General features: G+C 40.4%; 2 protein-coding genes across 10 annotated transcripts in view; one reads left to right on the forward strand and one right to left on the reverse strand.

The window, feature by feature from the left end:
* ZC3H14 (zinc finger CCCH-type containing 14) overlaps positions 1-13,983 on the reverse strand; it is a 503,257-nt gene that overhangs the window by 177,720 nt on the left and 311,554 nt on the right. The gene's annotated exons all lie outside the window — the stretch shown is intronic.
* FOXN3 (forkhead box N3) overlaps positions 1-13,983 on the forward strand; it is a 209,453-nt gene that overhangs the window by 171,504 nt on the left and 23,966 nt on the right. For 5 of the 9 annotated variants that reach the window (XM_085061576.1, XM_085061575.1, XM_085061580.1 and 2 more), the window contains one exon: positions 9,383-9,448. The exons of 2 other annotated variants lie outside the window; for them this stretch is intronic. In XM_085061576.1, coding sequence (XP_084917702.1) covers positions 9,383-9,448 — 66 coding nt within the window. The remainder of the gene's footprint in view (positions 1-9,382; positions 9,449-13,983) is intronic. 2 more of the 9 variants (XM_085061579.1, XM_085061581.1) reach the window with 1 other exon arrangement.

Genomic DNA, 13,983 nt, shown 5'->3' on the forward strand with positions numbered 1-13,983 from the left:
TTCATTTATAATCCGCCAGCTTGACTTGTACATAACTACAAACAAAAAGTAGCGTCTCAGGTGTGACTTTACTTGAGAGTTAGCACTAACACACCTTCATTTACCCACTGTCCCTCCTGGGGAAAAACCACCTAATCTAGAATTGGAGGACGTGCCTGGGCTGGCTGTCATGGCTGTATAACACAGAGTGGAGCCCCAGCAGACTGCAGAAAAGCAGTATGCCTTTCTGTCTGTGGAAATTGCTTATGCTTATCCTGGCTCTTTAACATGCTTCTGGTGACAATTCTAGCTGTCCTGCCTTCATTCACACCTTGAAACCTGGGATTGCCCAGTGTACACCAAAGTGAGAACTGTTGGGCTTGCAGCCAATTTTCCCAGCCTTTCCTTAGTTCACAGAGAAGTCCCTGTGCACTGACCTCCCTAAGCTGTGGTCCAGCATCCTTTCTCTCTGGTTCTCCCAGTCCCACATGTACAAAGCTCTGCATGCTGGCACCTCTCTGCACCTTCCTGCCTGGATCTGCTCCACTGTCTTGCAGAGACAAGCAGAAGAGGGAAGGCAAGAGTTTGAACAGGAATGGAGTAGGCATGAAGTGCCATAGGAGAGGTGACACCAGTTGCAAGCCAGATCTCACAGAACTTTCCCACTGACTTTTCTCCATGAGTGCTACTCATGGTTCCAGTGGTACTGGAGTGGCTCCTGGCCAACAACGCCTCTTCATTGCACCAGGAGTCTTTCTTACATGCCTAGGGCTGCTGCCACAGGGCTCAGGCTGTTAATGTGTGGCAGCAGTGGGCTCACATCACCACTTTGTGTTGGTGTGAGGCTCCAGCTCAGCAATTGGCTCCTCCAAGTGCAGACAGCCACTGATCTTCAGGCATCCTGCCTGAGTTGAGCAGCTCAGGGCACAGAGCATGCTGGAAGCTGGTAGACATGGATTCTGTGTGTCCATAGCAGAGTCCCTAAGCTTATTGCAAGTCACCTTTGACACAGTGGTGTGAAGTCTGGTCCTGGAATGTCAGACATCATCCTGGTGCTTGTGCAGGTTTATGTTGATAAGCCTTTGAGCAAACAGGCTTTCACTGGCATAGGTTCTTCATGACTGTGTTTTGTGTTCTTTCCCTCTCTGTCATAGAGTTTTGCAGAGAACTTACCTGCCCTAGAGAAGCAGTTTGGAAGGCAGCTTCTGAAGAGTCCCTTCCCCTGAGTGACATTGTGAGCAGCAACACTCTGTAAATACTTCTGAAAATTTGCATTCAGACTTTTTGCTTTGTTTCAGCTCCTGTTAGAAGAGATTTCCAGAAGTGTTCCAGTTGCCAGCCTTGTGTTCAGCCAGTGTTACTTTATTGAAATTATCTTTAAACTTAATAATTCTTTTAACTTTGTAGAAGGCTTTTAGCCTTGTATCCCGTGGTTGTCTTATATTGATGCTCTTACATCCTCTCTGCCTTTGTTTTGCTTAACTGAGCAAGCCAAGCCCTCTGCTTTCTGTCCTAAAGTCAGTTTCCATATTGGTTTGGTTGTCCAGCTTGTTTTTTAAAGTTTTTGTATTCTTATTTTCAAAGAGTGCATCTTTCCTGCTTTTCTCTGGATACAGGTTTGACCTAGGTCTTGACACAGTGAATTGCAGAAACTGCAGCTTATTCCAGACTGAGGTCTAGAGTTCCTCAGTCCAGTCTGTTTTCCATAGGTTCCACAGGAAGCATTTAATTCATCAGAACTTTTTCTTTCAAAATAATGGATCTTAAACAAAATTAGACTTGCTGTTATCCTTCCCACTTAATCTAAACTGAATCACTTCATGGCCCCCTGTTCCAAAGTCATCCTCATTATTTAAGATAAAGAGCAGAATAGAATCTATTCTTGTTCATTCAGCAAAATGGATAAAGAAACTTGTCAGCTGTCACATCCAGGAATAACTGGTCTTACCATGGTTAGTAGCATTTGTTGTCCAATCTGTATTGTGAAGTTAGTCTTCCTTGTTGACATAATTCCCATTTCTTTAATGATGCAGAGCTCTATCCAGATCTATATCTGGTGGAAGGAGTCAAGAGCAGACCCAGAGCCTCTCTCTTAGAAATCTTCTTTGACCATCTGTCCACAGCATTTCCAAATATTTTCTTTTTTATTCTGTTTCCGAAGTCTGCTCTTTCTTTATTGCATAACAGTGTCCTACCATATAAAACCTGTATTTCTCTACTTTGAAAAGTGCAGACCTTTTGACACCTGTTTCACTAATAATTGTGAATTTTCCTGTAATAACACTGGTGCCTTGAGTTCCTCTTCTATTATGATAGTCTGCACGTGTTATTAGCACACACCTATTTTAGCTGCTGGATTTTTGTTCACCTTTTCTGCTCTTATTTTGGTTTTAGACTGCATTTGGCTCTTATACTATGTGCAGTGCTTTCACTGTCAGTGTCACATGCCTGACCCTTTTCTCATCATTAGCAGCATTTTTTTTTCTTCAAATCCATGAAATACCCTTCTCACTGTTGTTTTCATGTTTATCTGAGATTTCCCCATTTGCTTTCTGGATCCTGAAACCGGTGAGGAATTTGTGTTCACCTCCCTAGGCCTTCCCCTGCTGTGTTCTTGGTGTGGATTGTGGTCATTGCAACAGTTGGGATATTTGGGTCTCCTGAAGACTCATCTTGTAGTGAAAGTACTCAGAAGCCACTTTTTCTTGCAGAGCTAGTGGCTGAGGGAGGCAGGGGGACTGGAGACATTTCCTCAAGGGTCACTCAGGCTAAGGGAAATGCATCATGCCTTTTCCAGCTGGCATGGTCTGCACTTGCTGGACTGAAAGATGTACTTGGTTCTCAAGGCCTGATAGACACAAATGTATTTTGAAATAGCAGTGAGAAGGAAATGAGTGCTTAGAAAAATGCTGGTATGGGACAATAGGGTATGGTTTATTTGGTCTTAAATTGTCTGAGTTTTGTAGATGACTTCCTCCTGGTCAGAGTTTTATAGAGGACTTCCTCCTGCCAGCCATCCTCCCACCTTGCTGGAAGAGAAACCTATTGTTAGCAGCAGGGACATTATGAAAGCTTGAGCAATGATGGCCTCAATGTCCCAGAGATAACACACATCTGCATAACTGGGTACAAAGAGCATGTGTGTTTATGTGTATGTGTATTCTTCAGTCAAAAAAAAATGTTTGCAACCTGTAAGGCTGCAACAAGTTACAGCCCTCATAATCACGTCTTCCACTGTAGAAGCTGAGGCTGCAGCAATCAGTTAAGAAGATGGTTGAAATTCCTGATCATAAATTAGGTAAGTACATGATGGAACAGCACATTGTTTCTCTCTTCTGTGCTAGCTCACTGGCTAGTGTTTTCTCTAGCTGATGTTTTCTGTTCAGTACTCCAAGCCACACTGGCTGAATGTAGTCAAAAAGCTTTACTGTTGCCTTCGTGATTGGTAAAGTTTATTTTAATGTCCTTCTGCACTGAAAGTTAAGCTTGCCAGTAGCATGTATCAAAATAAAAAAATAATTTTAAAGGAAGAAAACCAAAGCAAAAATCTCAACCCTTTTAAGGAGAGAATGTGTTATAATACATCATCTTTATGTGTGAGATGTGTATCTCATCTCTCTTTAGTCAGGTGTCTGTTAAAATATTTTTATTTTGCAGTGGTAAAATGACTATCAGTGCTGTGATTCTGTCTTTTAACAGTTAAATTATCTTAGTCTTTATTCCTGAGATGAAAAGTTAGGATGCTTTGGTTTCCTACAGCTTTCTGAATCATAGATGAACCTCTTTGAGTTTGTGCATGTATAAGACCTTCTGTAACTCTTTTCTACTACCATTCTTTTTATTAAAGCCAGTAGTTTTAACAAGAATACATTGTAACTGTTTGGTTTGCAGTTTTTCAGCTGATAAAATGGTATTGTTAGAGAATGGAAATCGTATGTGTTGCTTCATGACAATACAAATGTAACAAAATAGAGGAGCAGGAAGAAGGTTTCTGCTACAAATGTTCTGTATTTTTTAAAATTAGACCTCTCAGGGTACTTGTACTATAGCTTACTTTGCAGGGCCAGAAATGAACTTAAGTAGGAAAAATTATTAGTTCATTTAGACCTGTGCCTTTCTTCTTCTGTGTCTCGTACTGCATCTGTCTAAAGCAGTGGGAGATGCTCCACTGTGACTTTGCATTGCTGATGAAATTGCTTCCTTCTGGCCTCTATTGTATAGCTTCCAGAGTTCTCATGCTTGGTCTTTTGTGCACTGTTGTTGAGATATGGGTATAATTTCTTGTTTCTTCCCAAGATCTTGGTTCTGAATCCTACTGGTTTACTGTACGCTTCCACAAGTATTCTGTTTATTTTAAGAGAGCTTCTCAACCTTATTTGAATATTTCAGAAGTGGACTCAGTGGCATCCCACACCAAGGAGTTGGACAGAGTTACAGTACTTACAGTTCTTTTCAGGTATTTCTTTCTGTCTTGCACACTGCAATTTCATTTTAACAGCTATATTCTTACTCCATCATTAGGCAAAATAAATTAAAAATAGAAAAGAAAAAAAAAGCTAATGGGAAAAAAAGCCCCCACTCTGTTCGTTATTCTTTATGTTTTTGACCTAACCTGACTCATACCAAGGTTAACCATCATGATGTGGGAAGGGAAAAGGCACATCTGTTAACAGACACGTTAAACGGGGGCAAGCTGCTATTTGCTCTCTTGCAGTTTAATAAGCCTGAAGGTAAAAGGTGGAAGATGGTGTTGTTTTTCTATCACTTTTCTGCTGATTAAAATTGAAAATATCAAAGAATCAAATCACAAGAGAAAGTGCAGGAATGGGCTGTGTTAGAAAGAGGCAGGGAGGGAGTTAAAAGACTGATCTTGTAGACAAGGAATATACTGAACTTCTGCCTTTTGAATGCAGAGGCAGTAGGTTTCAGGCATTCCATCTACAGCTGGAACATACGAATGGGAAAAAGCAGTGGGTGCTGAAGCAGAAGTAGAATGGACCAAAAACTAGCAGTACTGAATGGTAAAGTGAAATACTTTATACAAATAGTTCTGTTTTAGATGTAGTAACTTTAAATTAAAAGAAGATCTTGTAAATTCTTTCCTGATAACATAGCTATGGGTGTAGTATACAGATGGTGTAGTTTATTTACTAACTACGTTTTTTACGTCAGTTGGCAGTAACATTTTATTAATACCTAAATATGCATCTTAAGTGCCTCTCTCAAGGCATCTGTGCTGGAAAATTCAGGCCATGATTGCTTTGAACTGCTTTAGCTGCTGTTTTCTTTAAAACCTTATGGTATGGCTGTAAAGATAAATACCCTCTAGCAAAACCAAGAGGGCACTATGTTACCCTAATTTTTATTTAATTGGAAGGGGAAGGATTTGAAGGGTTTGATGAAACCAGATCAAAGGTGGAAATATTACCAAATACTATGAATTATTATAAATTACTTTCTCTCTTTACGAAATGAACTTGGACCAGAGATGACAACATATAAAACAACAGCTGTCACATCTGGCTTTCTCAGGTACATGTTTGATTTTAATTATTTTTTGTGAATTCTAGAATAAAAAGTCTGCTATCTGAGCATTATCCTCTGCATTGCTTGTATGTAATCTCATGTTAAATATTTCATGCCTACCATTCCGCCACTTTATGTGTCTGTGCAAGACAGATTCTGATCTATTCAGGTAACATGGAAAGTGAAGTTCGGCTCAAAGCACATCTTGACAATATGCATAAATATAATTCCACAGAGCGATAAATTGTAGGTTAATTTTTCAGTGAAAGAACTGAAATCTGCTGTTTACAGATTTGGTGTTCACTGTTGAACGCTGCTGACAAGGAGAGTGAATCTAAAATGCAGCAAACAGAACTGCCATGAGGTTTGGACCATTGTTGGTATTGTCTTCATGGCAAGAAGTTTTGTCTTTGAAAACAATGTTGGCAAAAACCACCAGCAGGCTCACACTGCAAGGGGAGGTACTGCAGCCATAGTAGGATTCCAGCCCCTTGATGGCTTTCATGCCTTACAAGTTTGTGTAAGTGCTTAAGGTCTCTTTCAGGTCCTTCCTGGTACTTTGTGGTGGACCCTTGGTGCATGAGGGGCCAAGCACTGAAACTTCAGATTGTTGCACGAAGCACCAAGTATATAAGATAAACAGCAGTTGTTTGTTAGGAAGAACTGTGGCTGCTGGCAACTTCTGCCATTACTTTCTTGTCACTCTCCAGTGTTGCCTGTTGGAGACTTTGACATACTCTTACTTCTTTGTACAATGTCCACTATCCTTCCTTTTCTTCATTGTTCCTTCCCTCTTTCACAGGGAAGGCTGGACATCTTGTACTTTCCACTGGCAAAAAATTAACAGTTCACGTATGCAGTCAGTTGTTCACCGTTTATTTGAATTAGCAGAAAAAGAAACCAGAATGCATTCATTTAAATACTTAATTTTCTATATTCCAAAACTTTATATGTAGTTATTTTTAACCTGGTTTCCTGGGGAAAGATGTTCCTGCAATCATGTTTCTCTAACCACCCACTGTTCATAACTTCAGGAGCCTTTGTGTTGATCACAGACTTCAGGTAGGGCAGAGATCTCAGTTCTGAAGTCCACAGCTTCATGAACCCAGACCAGGTAGAAGGGAGAGGATCCAGTTACCAGCTGGTGGGGATGCAACAGTAAGCAAGGTCAGCACTTACTGCCACAAATGAGAGAATCCACATGGAAGAGACTTCAGGATGGCAGCTGTGGGGAAAAGGTCATCAGCGTGGGGGCACTGGTGGGGACCTGGCAGCCAAAGCCTGAAGTGCCAGCCCCAGCAAAGGTGCCCTTCACTCACATGCCTTTGGTTCTGCTCCTCGTGGCCACTTCTTAACTCTTCTTCTTGACACGCTGCTCAGGAGAACACCTCCGAATTGTGAATGTCAATGCTGCAAAAGAATGTGCCAGCTTTTCAATTTGCCCTCGAACATTGCTTCTGTACCTCTTTGTGTGGACAGCTGGCCCTTGGCCCTTGTCTCACTCATGCACCAGTCCCTTCTTTTTCTTTTTTCCTTGCAGTAGGACAAACCAAAGCATATTGTCCTGGATGCTACTGTGACACCACCTTTCATGCATGCCTCTAAGCTCTCTTACCCTTGCCAAGGCATTATGGAATAGCTGTCTGGTTTCTTCAAGAATATACCAATAGAACCAGAGCTAGGCACTGTAGCAGGTGTGGATGGGCTTGAAACATGGCTATGCTTCAGGAGACAGCTGCTGCAGATGCAGCCTTGTTTTGTGAGCAGCTCGTGTTCATGTCCTGTATCATTGTAGAAACACAGTGGTACCATTAGTGGTACAAAAGCTAAGAATGCACCTTTCAACAGAAACTGGTTGCATCAATGTTATCTCAAATCAGAGTTTGTTACACAAACAAAACCCAAAGTCATCAGGAAATGTGTTTTTTTCTAGTAGTGCTCTTTTATTCTTTCGGCAGCAAAATCAGCATTATACTACAATGTCACCCAGGGAAGGGGACCATATTTGAACTAAAACAAAATAAAATTTAGGAACAGCCAATAACAATTGCTGAAGTTGGCTGTACAAACTATGATACACTAAACTCATTTTCTAACAATTTTCTGATTTTATGGAATGAAAAATATTGAAGAATTCTGGTTTGGTTTGTCTTTATTTCTCAGGTTTCTTTGATCTTTTGTCGTGCTTTTTAACATTAGATAGATTATTCCTCTTTAGTTTGACACCACACACTTGCTGTGTGGTGTGTGGATCCAGTCTTGCAACATGGCACGTATTTGGGAATGAAGCTGTTTGGAAGTGGCACTTTCAGCATAGATAATTGCAGCAGGAACACTGCTTTTGAGGTATCTTCAGACTTAAAGATGAACATAAGCTGGTAACGCTGCTTTTTCTTTGGAAAATGTTGACCTGTCCAGGAGGCACAGGCACTTTTTACAGTAAGTCTGCTGCTTCAGCTTCAGTTTGACATCCGCTACATTGTTTCTCTGTTTATTGTTTCAGCAATTAAATAATAGAGTAGTAGCCTTTAGAAGAGTGTTTGCAGCTATTCACAGAAAAGTAGTACATACTTAGACTAATAAAAAGTCCCTTTTTTAAATTCACCTGTCAAGTGAATTTCTGTTTGGCTTAAGCAGATTTTGAAATCCTCTCTACGTCATTTGTATTGTTAATAAATTACAGAGCTTTATACCACATCACATTACTGGGAATAGATCTGAACTATATAAAGATAAAAAATACTCATATTTTTAACAGTGATAAGTAATTTTCTGTCATAATAGCCAAAATAAAGTGCAATGAAGCTATTAGTAGTAAATTGATTCTTTTTATATGTAATTTGGTATAAATAATGACAAGCTGAAAAAACCCCCAACCCCAATCAACAAATGCATACTCATTAGTCATTCAGTTTAGCAGCACAGAGGCAGCAGTCGGCCAGGGTGTGCGTTTTTATGTCTGCTTCAATTGCACACTTCATTTATTTGGACATGGCATAGGCGGCTTTCTCTGTCACATGGCATCACTGCACGATTAGCAAGTTGCGCCCCAGGGCAGCTGGGACGCTTTGCTGGGGCAGATGTTCTTTTCAGCTTATTCAGTGGCCGTTGTGGGGTTGTTTACTGTTGTCATAGCTACCTGCATTTCCATAGCACCCGAGCTGTTGTGTGTGAAGCAAGTGAATATAGTTATAAAAGGATCATATTTTGTTCTGTCTCTATAACTTACCATCTGTCAGCTGACTGTTCGTGATGGATTCAGAAACCAATTTAAGAATAACAGCAACCAGCTGATCATTTTTGCTTATATTGAGGTGACAGTGGACAAGGATGCAAATAAGTTGGTGCTTCAATGAAGTGCTAGTTGCTTTTTTTTTCTTAATTGCAGCAGTTTGTCTTCCAACACTTTCTCAAACTTCACTGAAATCTTTCTTGACAAATAGAAATGAAGAAGTGTCATCTTCTGTACTTGCTCAGGTGTAGGTGTTCCTTATGCTCTCCCACTCCTCAGCTATCAGCTCATCCTTCTCTGTTGCTTCCAAATTATGATGTTGTACCTGCTTTCACAGATCCTTTGTAACGAAATCTAAATACTCTCTTACAGAATTAAACAGTGAATTGGTGAGGCTAACAGCAAAGGTATCGTGCACACACAAGCACAAGTACAGCTCAGTGACAGATCACTGTGCACTGTTTAATAGTAACAATGGGCTCACATACAAGTTTGGGAGTAAATTCATATGTAGTCAATGAGCCCTCTGAATAATGAACTCTCATACCTTTTTACTCTGAGACGTGGTCGAACCTATAGTTTAGCAGTGGGGGTAAGAAGATTAGCCCAGTTGTAAATAATGTATTTATTGGTTGATTTTTCCAGATCCTGACATTGATGCTGCCACTGCCATGATGCTTTTGAATACTCCCCCTGAGATACAAGCAGGTTGTGAGTAGATATTTCTATAGCATATAGCAACATAGACATATAAAATTAATACTCTCTTTTATAAGTATACAGCATACCAGATAAAAAGGATTTAATAAAGAAATATAACTTTCCTTTTAGACCCTTGCACTTCCTTGACCCTTACATGAGTATAATTTTGTGGTTCATATTACATTCTTTGTTACATGAATAATTTTAATCCGTGATCTCTAATGTAAAATAGAGGTTATTGCTATTCATGATATACACTTAAATGAGTAACATACTATTATCCATAATGATAGAAAGGCCTCGGGCAAGAGCCAGGAGAGAGGCAAGGAGAGAAAGAGAACAAGAGAGTGAAGGGTACATGGCATATGGTTTTGTTTTCATTTTGTTTTGATTTGACTCCCATAGTGTGAGTTACCACAGCCATCTGGATACTTTCCATACACTTGGGCACTGTTTCAGCTCCTTCCGTGCACACATCCTGCCCGTTTTGCTTTTTTTTTTTTTTTTACTGATGCCAGGCAGTGGGCAGGCAACAGGGAGCAAAGAGTGGTCTCATTTCCTGCCAGTACTGTCCTCCTTATTTTGTGACCAGACCTAAGGTTTTAGTGCTGTGTATTAACAGAGCACTGAAGAGGCCTGGACCTCCACTGTACTGGGCTGTGCAAATACTGCAAGAATCATCCTGCCCCACAGAGCTTGCAGTGAAGGGATTGCAGGAATCCAGAGTGGAATACAGATGAACAAAAACAGGGAATATAAGAAAACAAACATACTGCTAGTCAGCAAGCATGGCAGTAATGCCAAGTGACAGGCAGCTCTAAAAAATAAAGGCAGAAGTTAAAATAGAAACCATTACCAAGACTGTCTAGCATCGCTGCTATTGTTCTGGCCTGGGCAACCAACTCCAAATTCCAGGGGAAGCCTTGATTTGCACTTTGATACTCTGCCTGGGGAAGAGAGTCAATTACCATCAAAGCATTTCCCATGCAGCTGAGGAAAGCTATTGTCAGCCTGCTTTGTGACCCTGCCAGAGGAATGCCTCTTGAGAAGCTTCTCTCAGGACAGCGTGATGTACCAAGAAACTGTCTGTTCTGGAAGGAGAAGAGTGGTCCTTGTCCTCTTCTCCTAAGCAGCCTTCAGGGACTGTGTGTGGTAAAAGGGCAAGCAATCCCCTCTATGTGTAGGTAGGAAAAAGGAAAGATTTTATTGGGAAGAGGAGGTTGCCCTTGGTAATAGTGGGAAGAAAAAAATCAGACAGTTTCTGAAGGATCACTGATTTAAAGAAGCCAGATCTGTGGGGTAGAGAAAAGGGGGAAAGGAGTTGGTATAGAATGAAAGTGGAGGGGTAAAAGGGTATCTGGAAGAGGGAGGGGGACATAAATAGTATGTGCATGGAAGAGGATGGAGAAGGCACAGAATAACATGAATTCCTAGAGTAACTGGTGAACAAGAGAGGATTGCAGACAAGGACAGGAGGAGATGCATAGTACTAAACGTACTAAACACACTGCAGATTTTTGCCATGTGCATGTGTTTGCCAACATTTCAGTGCAAGTGATTGGAAGACTTGTGCACTGTCATTTCATAGACATCATAGTTTGCTAGTTTTGACTTACTATTTCATGTTGTAGAGGTCACTCTGAGGAAGGAAATTCTATCCTGCTGTGAGTTTGGCATATCTCCCCACTCCGTGTCACCTTCCCAGTGGGCTCTTGTGTGAGGACATCAAAAGTCACAGGGTGATGAAAGCAGAAAGATGGCTCCTCATTCCTACTACTCCCTTCTTAATATCCACAAGTAACAAGGCCTTCCTCTGTGCCCTTAAACTCAAATTCAGGGTCTGCTCTGAAGTTCATTAATCTTTGTAGACTCTGGTAGAATTGCTAGGAGGAAAGGCCAGAAGTTTTTATTGTAACTTAGAGGTCCTCTAAATTACAAAAGAGAAATATTTTGGGAGGGGTGTAAATGGATACCTTGAGAAAGTAAATCAGCCTGTTGTATTAATTGCAGGTGGGTCTCACTTATGTACCATGTTAGGAATATCATAGGCAATTTAAAGCAAATTAATGGCTACTGTACTTTAAGAAACAACTGCATGAAAACCAATCACACTTCAAATCAGTTTTCAAATAAAAGGCAGGTTGGCTATAAAAGTTTCACTGCAATTTTGAGCATCATCTGGAATTTCACAGTTCATTCTCTGTTCTGTCAGTGGCTGCAGTGGTCTGTGAAGCAAGCTGGGAAGTACCAGGGCAGTAAGTGTACTAATACTGTTTGATCCCTTGAAGACTGAGAGTTCTGTTCCTGGTATCCGACTGTGGTATCAACTATGTGCATAAGGGCTGCAAAATGCATGATCTTCTGAAGACAAGATTTGGAGAGTGAAGGACATAATTTGTAGTTTGGCCACAGGTGTTAATGCGTGAATGAAAACCTCTTTTTGTCTGAGAGTCTAACTCCAAAAATGCCATGTACTGGCACAACAAAGAGTCAGCAGGAGGCAGAACCTGAGGTCATTTCATCTTATAACAACTTTACAACTCAGAAAGTTTAAAACTCTGGTCCACTAAGACCTTTGGCTGTTTTACAAACACTTAACCATTGTAGTGACAAGTGGATACCTCCAAGGCAGATTGTGACAGGGTATGGATTCATTTTCTATGGACGGTTACATGCATTGGCTTTTGAATTTGAAGACATCTTGGATTAAAAGCTGCTTTTTGAGTGGTATGAAAACCCATGCTCATCTAGGCAGTGTGGGTGCTAAAACTATCTTTAGATTGAAGTTAGCTCCAGCAATTATTCAGTCTTACTAAAATTTATACTGTTAATATGGTCTGTCAGCAAGGAATCCCATCTCAGTGGTATTAGAAAATCCAGAGTAAACTATTCCTGCTTTGTAACAGATTGATGAATTAGTTTTATGGTTTTAAATGACAACTTAGAATTCCACACCCATGTGTGAAACACTGCTAACAATTACAAATGAATTCTAAAATCAGCTTTTGCTTTCATATGAAATGTTAAAATGATGTCTGACAAACATTGCTTACCATTTACCCCAATTCCACTATCCTTTAGTTTTCATTCAAAATAACAAAAGGGCATAGCACAAGAGTAAAGTAATAGTATTATTTTGTGTTTGTGTGGGTTTTAGTGTACAGACTCATAAAACTGACACTTCACACTGCTGCTAAACGTTAAGAATAATGCAATTATAGTTAGAGTGTTAAAATCAGAAATCAGTTTCTCAATTATTAATACTTTGCAGTATATTCACAGACCAAATAGATTGTAACTAAAGGCAGAAGTTCAAAGTAGCCAGCTGTGTACAAGTTTCTACTGAAACCTGCAATCCAGCTGGCACCAGAAGTTAAAGTGTGAAAGATACTGTGATATGCTAAGAGAGGGCATGTAGGAACATAGATTTAATACTTTTTTGCTTCAGTTTATTGAAGTCCTTGTGTTTCATCAAGTTTTATAAGATTTTATTATCTTTGAAAAGAAACAGCAATTGGAACACCTGCTTCCTTTAGTAGCATCTATCACAAGTTACACATACTTGGGATTTTTATTAGTAGTCAGTGCATGAATATTAATTCCAAAAGACCTGACTTGCATTAAAAACTGTATCTTGACCTGCGGGACACTGAGCACTCTCTGGACTGTCTTGGGCAAAGTTGCATCGAATTTCTGGGCCTGTTTCCCTCCTGTGAATCTAATTTGGTGAGAGGACAGAAAACAGGATGGTGAACAAATGGCAGAGCTCAATTTAGAACTGATGGGTACTAAATCAGTGAAGTCCGTGAGTTAGTTTTGTGCAGTTGCTTTTTTGTAGAAAAGATTTTCAGCGCTTCAGTTCTTACCAATGTCTTGAAAGGTAATATTAGTAGCTGTCACTCCAGCATAGCATTCAATGCTTCTCAGAGTGTGGCATCCTGGGTATGTAATCGAGTCTTGCCAAGCCATGATGTTTTGCCGTGATTAAAATGGAGATGGATTTTGGGTGCGTTTGCAGTGTGCTTGAATTCCTGGAATTTAGGTCACTGGAAGCATGTAAATAGCAACACCTTCTTGATTGGGGAGGTCATTCTGAACTTTGAGTCACTTGCTTTTCTGAAAGGGCAAGTGAAGAAGGGACCGTGTGTGTTGTGGCTACTGCTAGTGAACAATGCTGTGGTCAAAAGGATTATCCTGGAAATACTGTTTTAATTCAAGAAGCTTCTCACTCAGTGCTGTTACACATAGCTTCAAATTCGTGCATAGTCCTTTGCTCATTGCTGTATAATTTTTGGATTGCTCACAAATGTAAGTATTTTGCTCAAGCTGAAGTTTAATACTGCAAACATCTATTAAATGGTGCTCCCAGAAAAGGTTTGGGTAGAAACCTGTAGACTGAGAGTTCTCTCAGCTTTGACATGCATCTTCTGGAGTCAGTACTGCTCATCACTGCTCACTTGGTTGTGTTGGCTAGAAAGGGGTGGCCTTCAGAAGATTTTGCAACACTGGTTTTGTGGGTGGTTCCTTACAGGAGACTGAAGTGC

This window comes from Lichenostomus cassidix, chromosome 5 (genome assembly GCF_008360975.1).
Source record: "Lichenostomus cassidix isolate B80296 chromosome 5, HeHo_3.0, whole genome shotgun sequence".
In the NCBI taxonomy this organism is placed as follows: Eukaryota; Metazoa; Chordata; class Aves; order Passeriformes; family Meliphagidae; genus Lichenostomus; species Lichenostomus cassidix.